This window comes from Balaenoptera borealis, assembly GCF_965194805.1.
Source record: "Balaenoptera borealis genome assembly, chromosome: 19".
Taxonomy (NCBI): domain Eukaryota; kingdom Metazoa; phylum Chordata; class Mammalia; order Artiodactyla; family Balaenopteridae; genus Balaenoptera; species Balaenoptera borealis.
This window is the reverse complement of record NC_138878.1, coordinates 11,623,213-11,638,072: the sequence shown is the minus strand read 5'-3', so window position 1 is coordinate 11,638,072 and position 14,860 is coordinate 11,623,213. Positions and strand designations below refer to the sequence as shown.

General features: G+C 53.5%; 1 protein-coding gene across 3 annotated transcripts in view; it reads left to right on the top strand.

Moving 5' to 3' along the window:
• ZNRF1 (zinc and ring finger 1) overlaps positions 1-14,860 on the top strand; it is a 99,098-nt gene that overhangs the window by 82,432 nt on the left and 1,806 nt on the right. For all 3 annotated transcript variants that reach the window (XM_082366413.1, XM_082366412.1, XM_082366414.1), the window contains exons 2-4: positions 3,009-3,104; positions 12,710-12,815; positions 14,323-14,414. In XM_082366413.1, the coding sequence (XP_082222539.1) occupies positions 3,009-3,104; positions 12,710-12,815; positions 14,323-14,380 (260 nt within the window). In that variant the 3' untranslated portion in view covers positions 14,381-14,414. The remainder of the gene's footprint in view (positions 1-3,008; positions 3,105-12,709; positions 12,816-14,322; positions 14,415-14,860) is intronic.

Here is a 14,860-nt window from a genome sequence, read left to right as displayed (position 1 = left end):
TGATTCTTGTCTCAGCTCCGCCCCTAAGTTGTTTGACTGATGGCCTTCCTGGGGTCTCTTTCTTTATCTGTACAGTGAGAGGATTGGTCTAAACCTGTGAGTCTCAACTTGTTTTTTCCTAGGACATAAACATCGGGTGACATTCCTTCCTAGACCTTCTTGTGGGGTGGCCTTCTTCCCAGCGCCGTAGCCGTAACTCGACCCCTCTCCTGTACTCAAGGAGTCACGTTGGGATGTGAGGGTTTGAATGATGCTATTGTAGCAACAACAATGACTCTGTTCTGAGTTATCAGAAAAGTGAGTAATGTACGAGGTGAAGGGCTTTTCTTTAGTAAGAAATCACTTTACCACCTCCCAGTGGCTGCATCAGGACATAGTGTTAGAGGACCTGTCAGGAGCACGTCCATCCTGGCCTGCCCGCAGCCCTGAGCCCTCAGCCCGCAGACAGGGTGCTAACTTAGCAAGTTTAAAGTGGAAGCATCCTGTAGTCAAAGTGTTGCAAAACCTTGGTCTTTTTAAAACATTGTTTTAATAAATTTTTTATTTTTATTTTTTTGGTCGCACCACGCAGCATGTTGGGATCTCAGTTCCCTGACCAGGGATTGAACCCGTGCCCCGTGCATTGGAAGCGTGGAGTCTTAACCACTGGACCTCCAGGGAAGACCCAACCTTGGTCTTTTGAGTCAGAAAAAAGGGTGAACAAATCTCCCAAGGGCTGGTCATTCTATGGAATGTTATTTAAGTATTGGTTTATTTGCAGGGCACAGACATGAGGGTAGATTCAAGGGTACAGAGGGACTTAGGTTAGATGTGAAGAACATCCTCATTCTACCAGACTCGCGTTCATTACTCACCTGTGCCAGGAAACTGGGGATGGACCCTCCCCCATCACGTTTCTTTTCTGTCTTCTGGTTTTGTCATTAATGGATTCATAAGCATCCAGAGATCAGAAAATACAGCCCTTTCTCAAAGCTTGGCCAGAGTCCTTGGGATGGTAGCACTTCCAAGAATTTTTAGCCAAGACACTTAGATGCTAAAGCTCTTTGAGGAAAGGGGTTGGAGGAATGGGAACGGTTCCACGGAGTCTGAGGTCCACATTGCCTGGAATGAACCGGACTGTGGATTTTTTGTCTGGTCCTGTAGCTCAGAGCATTGTCACTGAAGAGAGGAGGGTTTGGAGAAGACTTCAAGCAAAGTGCTTGTGCCCTACCCGGGAACGTGGGAGCCAGCTTGCTTCCTGTCTCAGCACCACCTGCTGCCAGAGTGGAGGGCTCTCCATACAGAATGAGCGACTCCCCTCGGGAAGCACACTGGTGAAGGTGTGAACTCCTCTTCTCCTGGAGCAGCTAACAGTCAACACGAACCCTCGCCTCATAGTAAATACTGCTGATAGATATTACCAGCATCCAGTGAAACTGTGCGTGGGACATTTTGACTGCAAATTAACAGAAGAGTCTGATCTTCACAACAATATTCTGGTGTGCTGTATTTGACCTAGGATTTCCAGACTGAGAAAGTAGGGATTATGGTCACAAAAGGGAGCAGCTGTGATGTTTAGCATTTGATGTGGACAAATAAATAGATAACTTTTCAATCTTTTTGGTAGAATGGAAAAGAAGTAATCCATTTGAAAGTAATTTTAATTTTTATTTATTTTTTTATTTATTTATTTTTGCCTGCGTTGGGTCTTCGTTGCTGCGCACGGGCTTTCTCTAGTTGTGGCGAGCAGGGGCTACTCTTCGTTGCAGTGCGCAGGCTTCTCATTGCAGTGGCTTCTCCTGTTGCGGAGCACGGGCTCTAGGCGCACGGGCTCTAGCTGCACAGGCTTCAGTAGTTGTGGCACGCAGGCTCAGTAGTTGTGGCTCGCGGGCTCTAGAGTGCAGGCTCAGTAGCTGTGGCGCACGGGCTTAGTTGCTCTGCAGCATGTGGGATCTTCCCGGACCAGGGCTCGAACCCGTGTCCCCTGCATTGGGAGGCGGATTCTTAACCACTGTGCCACCAGGGAAGTCCAGTAATTTTTATTTTCTTTTTTATTTTTTGGCTGCGACGTGCGGCTTGTGGGATCTTAGTTCCCCGAGCAGGGGTCAAACCCAGGCCCTTGGCATTGAAAGCACACAGTCCTAACCACTGGACCGCCAGGCAATTCCCCATTTGAAAGCAATTTTAATAAAAGTAAAATGGGGGAAATTGACAATAGTGGATCTGTATTTATCTATAAAAATAGATCAAAAAATAATTTATTAAAAAATAGATCGAAGGACTAGGTTTACTTAATGGAGTTCAGCTCAGAAGATTCTCAACCAAAGTCTCCAATACTGATACAGTTCCGATGACACTCCCTGGGTGTATAAGCAAACTTCCTCGGGAATAAAACAGCAGGGTCTGTCGCCTATCATTGTGAAACAGCTGTTACTCTTGGTGGCATATGGCCAAGGCATGTGTGGCATTTGGGAGTGCTCTGGAGGGCCACCCTGTGGCTCACATACTCTCGGAGGACAGCTGCCTGAGCCACGGGAGGAAAGGTGCTCTAGATGAGGGATGGAGGTGCCCAGGACTCTAGGGGTTCCTTCCACAGGTGATCCAGCCAAGTGGTTTGAGGGCTGGGAGGTGGAAGGGTGTTAAATTAAACTCTTATTATTCAAAGACAGATTATTTGGTTGCCTTGATTAGATCGATGCCTCCCTGTCCCCATTGCCCACTGGACCCCCTTGGGAAAGGGTATAAAAGAAAATAAAACTCAAATCAGCTGTCAGTGACTTCTGAAAAACTTCAGCAAGGGGCATGACAAGGGTGAGTCCCAGTGAAAAAATGGGAATTGGAGGCTGTAATCAGAAAACAAAACGTTGCCCGCCTTTAATGAAGAAGTCAGCTGTAGGATGTATCTAGACTGTAATTCGCCATTTTGACCCTGACCCCACAATGGCCAGAGTCACCTAAGAGTTTCCACATTTATGATGGATATGTTTGGTTTGGAAAAAAAACATTTCGTTCTATTTCCTCTTTTTCAGGTTTCAAGTGCCCCATTTGCTCCAAGTCTGTGGCTTCCGATGAGATGGAAATGCACTTTATAATGTGTCTGAGCAAACCTCGCCTCTCCTACAATGGTAAGAGCTTGGCTGGGGCGGGAGGTGTGGGGGGAGCTCTGAGCAGGGTCTTTCCAGCCTCCTTGGCTCTGGGCAGCATGTCCACCCCGCCTTCCGGCAAGAGGAGTGGAGCAGGGAGGAAGGCACAGGGGTGGGGTCTGGAAGTCCCTTGGGTGGCCAATTAGCCCTGCCCTTTCTTCCACCCACTTAGTTCCTTGCATCTCTGGTCGGGAGACAGGCCTTGGTCACACAGCTGACAGCAGAGGGCCCAGCGGGAGCGCCAGCTCTCTGTGGGGAAGGGAGTCTGGGCTGTGCCTTGCACACAGTGCTTCAGCCTGACTCTCCACGGTAGAGCGGGTGTGATTTGTGGACACCTTTGGGGATTGAGAACACTGACCTGCCACCTCATCGCTGCCCCGAGGCTGTGCTGCTTCCTGCCTTGGAGGCGGCCGCGGGGCTGAGCAGTGAGTACAACGGGGGACTCAGTGAAACCCCCCCGCCACGGCGCCTCTGTGGACAGAAGGAGGGTCAGCACCTGCCTGGTTTACTTTGGGGAAGGCTTGGAGCCCAGCTGTTCTGGGTTCAGAGCCTGCCTTGGCCACTTACTTACTGGCCGTGCGGTCTTGAACAAGTGCTCAGTTTGCAGAGCCTTGGTTTTCTGGTCCCTAAAATGGGAATTTCAGTACAGGGTTCATAGGATTTTTGTCAGAATAAAGTGAGATATTACACATAAAAGTTTTCAGTCCGGAGCCTGACACGTGGTCAGCGCTCAGGAAGTTACAGCCGCCCCGAGAAATGCAAGGCCGTTCCTGGGGTTCTTTTCATCCTTTTCTGAAGTGGACTGACTGCTCTTGAGTTCCTTGCACCCTGTGCTGCCAGTGACTCTTGGGCTTTCCATCCTTACGTGCTTAGTTTGGTCTTCAAACCATGTTCTCAGAGAACTGTGTCTTCTACGAGAATGGGCACTGGATCTGAGAGGGGTGCGCCCGACCTGACCCCAACCCCGGCCTGCCTTGTAGGTTAGAGTCACAGCGATGCTTAGGAAAACAGCGCTGAGATTTCTCAGGGCCCCAGGACCGGGCAGGAGGTGGGCCCGCATCACCTGACCCCCATCCTGTCCATGAAAGTTTCCCAGGTCGACTCTCCTTACAGACCTTCCTTGGGCTCCTGCCTCCTCAGACCCACCTGTGTAGGCCAGATAATTCCAGATTGTTCCTGCAAAATTAATCTGACGAATCTGATCCACTTGATTCTCCTGAAGACACGTCCTGCTATTCTCTTATCTCTTTTCTTGCACCGCCAACAGATTCTGGACGTGGGCCGGCTGGCCGGTTACACATGGTCTGGTGACCTTTGCCATCTCTGAGTCCAAGTGTCCTTCCCTTTCCTCTCCTCCCTGGTTGTCCAGGGAGCCCCCGTTCTCCCCAGGGGACAGCCTCTCCCGTCCCTGGGGACTGACTGATGCTGAGTCTCTGAGTCTTGTCCCTCGAGCTCTGGGCTCCCCGTCAGGCTCGTCCAGGCTGCTCAGCTCCACTTTGTTCCTTGTCTCTGCCTGGGACCAGGGAGGGAGAGGAGTCTTCCCCCGAGGCTGACAGCCCTCCCCCGCCGTGGCCTCAGAGACCGTGTTCACTTACTTCCCACGTGCGCAGCACCCCCGTGAAGGCTGCTTTTTGTCCCGTGGGGCGCTGGGCAGAGTTCTCTGTGGACACTGCCTTGCTGTCATGAGAACACAAAGCATCCTCAGAGTGGGCTCACCCGACAGGCCTGGGCTCTTGGCGTCATGAGGGAGAACTTTGTAGGGCAGCTGTGGAGGGCAGAGCGCTCTTGGGGCCACTCTGTAAGGAGGACCCACACGCCCAGCTTGGACAGTGGGGGAGGTGAGGGCATGGGCTTCTCTCCCGGGGAACCGCCCGGGATACCTGCAGTGCCTCTTGCATGTGAGCATGTACGTGCCAGTGCTGCCGTAGGTGTCCTCCGTGCCTTTCCTCTTTGCCTCCAAAGAGAGGCAGCCCTGGAGAGCAGGCCTGACAGCCCAGCCCGAGCACAGGTCACCTGCGGAAGCCACACTCAGAGTCGGAGTCTCCTTAGAGGAAGCAGAGGTTGGCCAACCAGTCTGAGGCATAACCGTGGCTGTTCTTGGTCACTTCCCACTTTTTCCTTCCTCTTATTGAAAAGCCACCTCTTTGGGGGGGGGGGTGCGTGTGTGTGTGTGTGTGTGTGTGTGTGTGTGTGTGAGAGAGAGAGAGAGTGTGAGTGTAAATTATAAGCTTTAAACTGGAAGATCTCTTTTGCAAAAGCCAGTCCTTTACCACCTGAGGCAAAGAAAGGCAGGTTGTTCCTGGTCCCATCGGTGGAATTCGTCTTAAGGCGAGGAAAGTGCTTCAGAAACAGTGGCCTGGCCCCTCCATCATGGCTGGATTCCTCACATTCAGTCTTTGTCTTTTCTAAAGACACCTAACCCTTCCAGATAAGAGAAAGGCATTTGTCACTTGGGGTTTGTATATGGGGTGTGAGTCTCCGGGCTGGTCTAGGGCCTGTTTTAGTTCAGATAAGGCCTTAGGCCGAAGTCCCAGGTCGGACCTCTAAGTATTTATTTTGGTTTTGCCAGTAACATATTTTACCAGTGATTTCTTATCATCCTGACATCCCCAGCTTCACTTTATCTTTTCTACCAAAAAAGAAAAAAGTGAAGAGACTTAAAGCATTTGTGAGGTGTAGAACTCCCAGAATCTTCCTGGAAAGGGGAGAATCTGAGACTTTCTTAGTGGATTAAGAAGTGCTATATTCTTGTGAAGACTCACTGGAATTCCTGGTGACTCGCATCTACACACACACACACACACACACACCCTTCCTGTAGCTGCTGGCACCAATTGGGGAAATTTTTAGGAAATTTATAGCGGTTATATAAGATGAAATTTAGTTAACCACCAAAGGGGGGGGAAAAAGTAGAAACCTCCTAAATGAGGCAGATAGAAAGTAGTATTTTTCTTATTATGAGGGTTGGCCTGAGCCGTGGGTTGGAAGGCCTCCAGTAGCCGCCTGCCAGATTTAAAAAAAAAAAAAAAAAAAAAAGCCAGTTTTGGAAAGGCAAGACTAGTTTAACTGGTTGACCCAGTGCTCAAGAGAAACGTGAAGGCCAGTAACTGGTGCTTCCCAGCAAGCACCTGGCTTGTGAGTCCTGGTGACCCATTCGGAGGGGTAGGGAAGGGAGCTGCACCGCAGAGCACAGAATCTTCTCTCCTCCGTTCTCTTCAGTGGGCAGCTCTGAACCCAGGACCCCTCAAAGACGAGGACAGAGTTGGGGGGACCCTTTCTGCAGGTAAATGTGGTCAGCTTGATTGGGCCTTGTAATTTCTCTTCCTTTCCAATATCTGTGTGTGGTTCTGAGACTGGGGGAACTTGCATCCTTAAGAACATGCACTCAGATTTTGACCATCATACTGGTCAGCCAGCAAAACAAGCCTTGAGATGAGGGGCCTGATTCTGCTATGAACAGAAGAGAGTCACAGTACTGGAGTGGCGGGGGGTCGTGACAGATGACTGATTGTCCATTGAAAGCCGAGGAGACCCTGGTTCCAGGACCAGCCAGGAGTCCTTGGCTCTGGGAGAGTCTGGCGTGTGGCAGGTCCATTTGCCAGCAGTATTAAGAGAGCTTGATGGCTGTCAAAGCAGCTTCAAAAGTTCCTCTCCCCCTTGCTTTCTTCTGGGGCGCAGAGCCATGCCCTGCTTCTTAGGTCCTGACCATCCATCCCTCCTCTCTACTGAAAGTCATTGCCCCCAACTTCAGGGCTCTTGAAATGATAAATGTCACACAAGGTTTCTTTAAAGGAAAGGGAATCTGGCTCCCCCCAGAGCAGGAATGCCTCCTGCTGGTTTACCCCCAGCCAGCAGACCTGTGTAAATAGTGCTTGTTTGGCCTGTGTCTCTGCTCTCAGGGGTCCTGTGGTTGGGATGGAAGTGCCTTTTCTTGGGCCTTGGGGAGCCAGGTTCCGGCCGGGGAGTTTGCCCAGCCCGGTGGGGCACTGCCAGGAGCTATTGTTCGATGCCCAGCAGCGGCTGAGTCTGGCTGCGAGGTGTCTGTCCAGAGGTGTCTGTCTGGGTGCTCTTCCTGTGGGAGGGAAGGGGGGAGGAGAACTCCCGGCAGGCCAGGCCGCTGGGTGAATGAGGAGTGGCTGGGAGGGAGACCGGAGGAGAGGGGACTGAATGGGGTCACGGGGCAGCCTCTGTAAACATGAAGCCCTGCGAGCCTGAGAGCTCCCCGCTCTGCCTGTCGTGATCGCAGCCCCCTCGTCAGAACAATTGGATCCAGGACAATTGGGTCGTGCCTCACAGTCTGTGGGGTGGGGTGGAGACGCCACTGCTGGTAGGGGAGCTCTCTACTCAAAGTCTCCCCTTTGCCTGGAGATATCCCAAGAAGGGAGCTGGCGACGCCTGGCGGTGGTGGCACTGCCCCTTCCTGTCCCCCAGGAGGCTGGGCCAGCAGCTCTGCGCATGCCGAAGGGTCTACCAGCCTGGGCTCTTCCACGCCTAGGCAGGAAACGAGGCTGGCGGTGGAGCCTTTGTTTCTGAGTCATTTGCTGGGGGTTCTCCCTCTGGCTCCCACCTTCCTTCCTCCCAGGACCGTGACTGCCATCAAGCAGCAGGGGCAGTGGGCTGTGTGCGGCCCCGCTCAGCTGCGCCGCACCAGCCTTCCCTCCGTGCCGCCGGCAGCTCTGCGGGTCCCCTCGGGGGACGTCGAGCCTGTGCTCTCTGCAGGGCAGCAGTACAGCTCCCTCCGCCTGGCCTGTTCATGCTGAGCGCCCAGGTTCCTGCACCACGTTCACAAAGAGAACGATCTGAAGCTGTCTGTGAGACGGGTGGTGGTTTCCAGCCGCAAGGAAGAGACTCTACTGCCTGGTCTTTTAAGGAAAGGAGGCAGGGTGGCCAAGTGGAAGGAACTTGGCGTGGGAGTCATGGCCACTTACCAGCTGCCTGAGCTGAAGCACAGACCCCCCCCAGGGTCTTTAGGATTCACTGAGATGCGTGTGCGACATTTGTGGCATACAGCTGGCCCCAAAGAAGTGAGGGCTCCTTTTTCTCCTCCTCCTCGATCACTTTTCTCAGATAAACAGCAGCTGTCAGGGAGGGGGCAGAAGTGTGCCATCACCTCCCACCGCAGTGCTGTCACAGAGAGCATTGCCTGCCACTCTGGGCCGGCTAGAGGGCCAGGCACTGGCACCGTGAGCACCACCCCTCAGGCCAGGCACACTTCTGCACTCCCCCCTGGACAGGGCCGTTGGCTTTGCACACGGTGTCGGGAAGCTGGCGGTTGTGGGTGCTTGAGAAGCAGTAAGAAAAAGGAAGAAAGCACAGCTTGGTTCTGTGTTCTCATCAGCCAGCATCGGTTGAGCCCCCCTCCTCTGGGGACATCGGGTGCCCGGGGGCGTTTGGGTCCATCTGCAGAGTGGCCTTAACTTGTGCCAGGCTCGGGGTCCTCGGCTTCAGGCTGCAAGGTCCCTCCAACAGCGGACAGCAGGCTCCCATCACAAGAGTGCGGAAGTCTCGTAGGATCTGGGTGATAGCCAGGCTTCAGCTTCAGCCATTTCCCCTCGCCTGCTAGGCGCCCAGGGACAGCTGGGGGCTGCTGATTCCTAGAGCCCGGGGATTGGGACGGGAAGTTTTACCCAACCCACTCAGGCCTGTGGCTGGATTCGGGCTCCTCCTGCCTTCCGCGGTGGGGAGATGGTGCTCCCCGGGCACTTCACTGGCTGTGAGCACTCCCTGCTGCCCTGCGCTCTCAGGGTCCCAGCCGTGGCTCCTCTTCACCCCAGGACCCGCGAGAAAAGAGAGAAGAGTCCAGTCCAGTCCCGCTGAAGAAGCAAGCACCAGGTCTCAGGTCTCATCCCCTTGCCTGGCTCCCGCCCCCTATCCCAGCCTGGACCTGACAGGACAGACAGAGCGCATGCAGAAAACTGTTTGGGACTGAGGGAATTCTGACTTGCCCCTGGGCTCACAGCTGATTTACCCATCAGAAGGGGACGCTGATTCGGAATCAGTAATGTTGCTGTGCTCCCAAGGAAATCATCCATAAGTGAGGAGGGAAGCACGGAAAAGGGGCCGTATCCCAGATCCTCACTTTACAGATGAGATGCCAGAGACAAGGAGAGTGGAAATAAATGCCCAAGAAGGTCTGCAGTATGACTGCCTTCTCAGAGCTGGTCTGTTTTTCCTCCCATCTTTATTGGAGTTTTTTCCTCCCAGTATTTTATTATGAAAAATGTCAAACATACAGCAAAGTTGAGAGTTTTGCAATGAACACCAAAATACCCCCCACCTAGAGTCTACATTATACTGTACTTGCTCTATCACATGTCTCTCCACCCACCAATCCGTATTATCCTTTTGATACATTTCAGAGTGAAATGAAAACACTAGTCTGTTTCTTTATTGGGGGTTGTTAATTATAAAAGTAATGCCTGTTCAAACAATTCAAAAATATATAAAAATATTTTTCTTCTAATCCTCCTTTCTTCCACCACTATTAAAGTGTGTGTTTCCCTCCAGGCTTTTTCCTGCGCTGCTTACACACACACAAATATTTAAATGTGTATGGTATCTAGTGCTTTTTTTAAAAATGGGATCATACCCTTTTACAGATGTGCCACTTGCCACGTTTGGAGTCTGAGGTTACACTCCAGTGGCAGACCGACTGTGTGCTGTCTGCTTTTCCCGCCACGTTGCCCTTTCAGGTGGGCTTTGGGGCTTTGGGTTAGGCAGATCTTAACAGAGAACATAACCACAGGCTGTCCTGGTGGCCTGGAAGCTGAAAGTGACTTCTCTCCCAGCTCTTGTGCATAAGGACTTAAGTATTGAGTTGATTCTATCTTAGTTGTTTTCCTTGGGGTTCCTGATGGGGGGCTCTGAGTCACCGTAGCCTTCTAGGCCATGAAGTATCCTCATTTTATGGGCCCCGGATGTTTCCCCTTCCACTAAAGTAATCAGAGGGCACAGAGAAACCATAGTGGTGGAGGGCAGCCCCACAGAGGGTCCCCGTCCCTGCCCCATTCATGAGCCCTCTGACTTCGGCAAGGTGTCTGATTCTCTGGCTGCAGTGTCCCCGTTTGCAAAACAGGAATAACACCGTGTGCCCTGCCTGGCTTGTAAGATCCTGAGGCTCACTGAACACACATGAAATCTCAGTGTGTATCATTGGCAGTGTTCACGATCAATTAATATCTCTCATAAGTGGAGAATTACCCTGCTTCAGGCTTTGCTTTCTTTACATCCAGAACCTGTTCTCAGGGTATTTCTCCTGTGGTTTTGAGAACTTCTGGGTAACCTTTTGCTGACTTCACCTCTTTCACCTGCCTTCCAAATATTAGAATTCACCTGGGGTCAGTCGTCTGCCTTCTTTAGATTTGTCTAAGCTCTTTATCCCACATCTACCCCTGTTGCCCACATCTCTCCTCTAAACCCCAGATCTGGACTTGAATGGACTCCAGCAGGTTTCCATTAGTGCGTCCTGGGGGAGACGCCTGGTCAGCGCCTACCACCCAGCTCTGAGCTCATCATTACTTCCCAAGCTGGCCCTCCTCCGGGCTCCCTCTCGCTCTGACAAGCGTGTGCTCCCGTCCCCTGCCCCCCGTTTGCCCAGCTGCCCCAATTCATGCCATCCACCTCCCCCCGTTGCTGGTGCCGGCCTTGAGTTCATCTCTCCTGCACCACAGCGATAGCCTCCGTAGCGGGCTCCCCATCTGTGGGCTCTTCCAGTCATTTCCAGTAGTTTCAGGAGACGAGATGTGATCAGTGCGTCTCCAAGGCCCTTCAGTGACCCAGATAAAGCCAAGGTAGCACAGCAGGATACAAGTCCGTCCTCAGGAAGTTGGTCTCACCTACCCCCCCGTGGCCCCAGGACTCTGCACCTACCACAGCAAACGTCCTGCCTTGCCAGGTGCACAGATGCTGTCCCCTTTGCCTGGAATATCCCTCCCTGAACAGTCCCCGCCCCGATTCGGCGTCTCCCGTACTTCTCACATCTGGATCTATGTGCGTCGTAAGACTTCCAGGAATTCCTGTGCTGTTCATTCATTTCCGTCTTCTTGTTCCGCCGCCCCTGCTAGACTATGAGTTTCCTGAATCCTGAGACCGTGGCTTATTCACTGAGTCGCCAGTGCCCAGAATGTCATAGAAATGTCATAGGGGATGCTGGCTCGGCCCCCTGTTCTGCTCGGGCTGTTCTGGTCACAGCTTCGCTTGGGGCCGTGGTGGGCAGCAGCTTCCTTCCATTCATTCTTTTCTGGTGAGGTGTGGGGTGTCTTTTTAAAATATTTAACTGAGTTAAAATTTGTATAACACACAAGTAACCATTTTTACATGTAGAGTGTAGTAGCATTTGGGACATTCACAATGTTGTGCAACCACCATCTCTGTCTAATTCCAAACATTTCACCATCCCAGAAGGAACTCCTTGCATGCTTCCACTTACATGAAGGATCTAAAGCAGTCAACCCCATAGAACCAGAGAGTAGAAGTGTGGTTGACAGTGGAGAGGGAAACAGGCAATTGCTATTCAACTGGCAGAAAGTTTCAGTTATGGGACTTCCCTGGTGGTCCAGTGGTTAAGACTCCTCGTTCCCATTGCAGGGGGCCCGGGTTCGATCCCTGGTTCGGGAACTAGATCCTGCATGCCACAACTAAAACCTGGTGCAGCCAAATAAATAAATATTTGGGAGAAAAAAAGCGCTGATAATGTGACTTTTAAAAAAAAGAAAAAAGTTTCAGTTATGCAATATGTATAAGTCTAGAGGTCTGCTCTGCAGCATGGTGCCTATAACAATAGTATACTGTACTCTTACATTTTTATTAAGAGGGTAGATCTCATGTTAAGAGATCTCATGTTACCACAAGAAAAACAAAGGAAAATCCCTTACTCATTAAGCAGTCACTCCCCAGTGCCCCCTGCCCCCAGCCCCTGACCTACTTTTTGTCTCTGGATTTGCCTCTTCTGGACATTTCACGTAAACGGGATCACACAGCAGGTGGCCTTTCGCATCTGGCTCCTTCCCCTCAGCACCATGTTTTCGAGGTGCATCCACGTGCAGCAGGCGTCAGCTCTTCACCCCTTTCCTGGCTGAGTGGATACGCGGTTCATTTCTCCATTCATCCGCTGGCGGACATTTGGGTTGTTCCCACCTTTGGCTCTTGTGAATAATGCTGCCGTGGACACACATGTACGCGTATTGCTGGGGTACCTCTTTCTTCCGTTCACCCTTGCCTCGTACCACTCTCCTCATCACCATTTTTTTCCAAACCAGAAATCCAGTGCACCTGGTCTGTGTGTATGTTTAAGGGGAATGTCTGTTCAGGGAACCATTCTGTCTCGTGCTGCCTCTGCTGCATGTCTCCTCCTCTCCAAGCCTTTTTCGTCCTTCATCGCCTGGGCCGCTTACTTGGTGATTAATCCCATTTTGTCTTCAGGTACTTAGCGTGTGGTTTGCATGTCTTGTGTCCACAGTGAGGACCTTCACGTCAAGGTCCCTCTTGGGCTTTCGCTGACTCAGGTGACCCATGCAGTCCCAAGCAGCTCCTAGACCCCTGCCTGCTGGTGACTGACCCCCCCGCTCTCCCCTGTCCCCCCTTTGCAGATGACGTGCTGACTAAAGATGCGGGTGAGTGTGTGATCTGCCTGGAGGAGCTGCTTCAGGGGGACACGATAGCCAGGCTGCCCTGCCTGTGCATTTATCACAAAAGGTACGAGAGGGCCGGCAGGGCCGGCTTAGCTGCACCCCAGACCCCAGAGGGCTCCTTCCCTGTGGGTGGGGGGAGAGAAGGGCAGACTGTCACTAGGCACCCCGTCCCCCAGCACTCTGAGTGGAGTCGAGGCAGAGGTCGGCAGCTGGGGAGTTCTGGACGTGCTGAGCGCAGAGCCTGGGTGGCGGGCCCGAGGGGGAGGCCTGTGGAGCCCCTGCCCCCTGGAAGGTTGAGTCCCCGTCCATCTCTGTGAGCCCCTCTGCTCCAGTGTGCAGACCCTGGTCTGGTGGGGGTGGGTGGTCAGCACGGAGGGGTGTGCTGGCCGCCCTGGCCCCGCCCCTCCTCCCCAGAGGCCCGGCAGGCAGGAATAGCCACTGCCTGTGGGCCTGGGTGCTGCGAGCCGCTATAATTAGCAGGGCTGAGATTCGCCTTCAGGCTCCAGCATGAGCCTCATTCTTGTTTCCAACTGGAAAGAAGACACCTCCTTACCCAGGACGGGAGGACGCTCTGTGCTGCCCGTGGCCTCCACCTGTTCTCGGCCCCTGGAGCCCCAGAGCTGCTTCCTGACACACAGGCTTTTCCAAAGCCTGACTCACAGGGCCACTGGCCACGGGGCATCACATGGATGTGGCTGGTGTCAGAAAGGCACAAGTGAGGCCTAAGGGGAGGGGGTCTTGGCCTGGGCGCAGCACCCAGGGCTCCAGTGTCCCAGGGAAGCATTGACCAGAGCCAGAAGAAGGGAATCTTTAGCTCTGGGAGAGACTTATGCAAATGATCTGTCTGGTTCCTGTTTTGAAAATACCCAGATGTTTTACAGAAAGCTGTCTTGGGCCAATTTCTGTTCCCTCTCTGTTCAGACAGTGCTTTCTGTAAACACTAGAGACCAGGATTTCCCTGCTAGCCTCTTGTCTGGCTCTCCTGAGCAATGTCACTAAGCCACAGGGCCAGTCCTCCCCTGGCCCACCTTCTCCAGGAAGGAGGGCTAGATGCTGGCTGCCCACAACAGCCAGCCAAGCCAGGCAGAGCTTGGGGGTCTCCTGAGAGGGAGACCAGGGCAGGAGCCTCAGGCGGCTCCTGTGACTCAGGAGAGGGCTTGCTCAGGGCGATGACCAGCCTGCCAGGGCTTTGTTCCCACTTCTTTGCCCTTTAAGCCTTGGAAATAGTTGACTGGCTGCCCTGTGCAGCCCCCGACTCTCACCCTCTGGCCGGTAGTTGTTGCCGTCCTCCTGGGCTCCATGCCCCTGAGGCCTTGTCCCTCTCGAGGCCACACTCCCTGCATCCTGCAGCGCCTAGGTCCACCCCAAGCCCATACGCACTGCACCGGGACTCCGGCTGTGCCAGGACCCCCCTGGGTGTCCTCCTTTCTTCTACTAGCAGACAGTGGGTATGTGGGGTCCCCGCAGGTGAGCGTCAGGCATCCCCTGCCCAGAGACCCGACCCTTGGAGCTAGCCCCCAGGGAGCGGCCTGACCAGCCGGTGATGTGTCTCCCTTGCCGTCTCCCCTCAGTTGCATAGACTCGTGGTTTGAAGTGAACAGATCTTGTCCAGAACACCCCGCGGACTGACCCTGCTGGGCTCGCTTGCTGACTCCTCTCAAAGGTGAGCCCGTGGTTGGGGTCGCGTCGCTCTGGGGCCTGGAGGCGGGGAGGGGGGCTGAGCTGCCGTCACGGCACCCGCGCCCCGCCTCCCCCGGCCAAGAGGGGTCTGGGGAGAGGGGAGCATCTCAGCAGCAGGGGTTCCGTGGGGTGGGGAGCGTTCCTAGGAAGGGTGAGAGTCCAGACTCGCACGTTGCGAGGAAGAACCTGCTGGGTAGAGGAAGGTGAGTTGGGGGAAGGACCCTCGTGTTCCCCGTGTCTAGGGCGAATCTCCCCGAGGAAGGTTCAGAAAGGTCCCCTGGAAAGTGCTGGGCAGAACCAGCACAAGCCCCAGGACGGGATGCTGCTTTGCACCCCAGCTGTGCCTCGTGCTCGCTGGTGTCCGGGGCAGGTCCTCGCCCCTCAGTGGTGTGGGTGTCTCTGCTGCTTCTTTGGGGGCGGGATAATCTC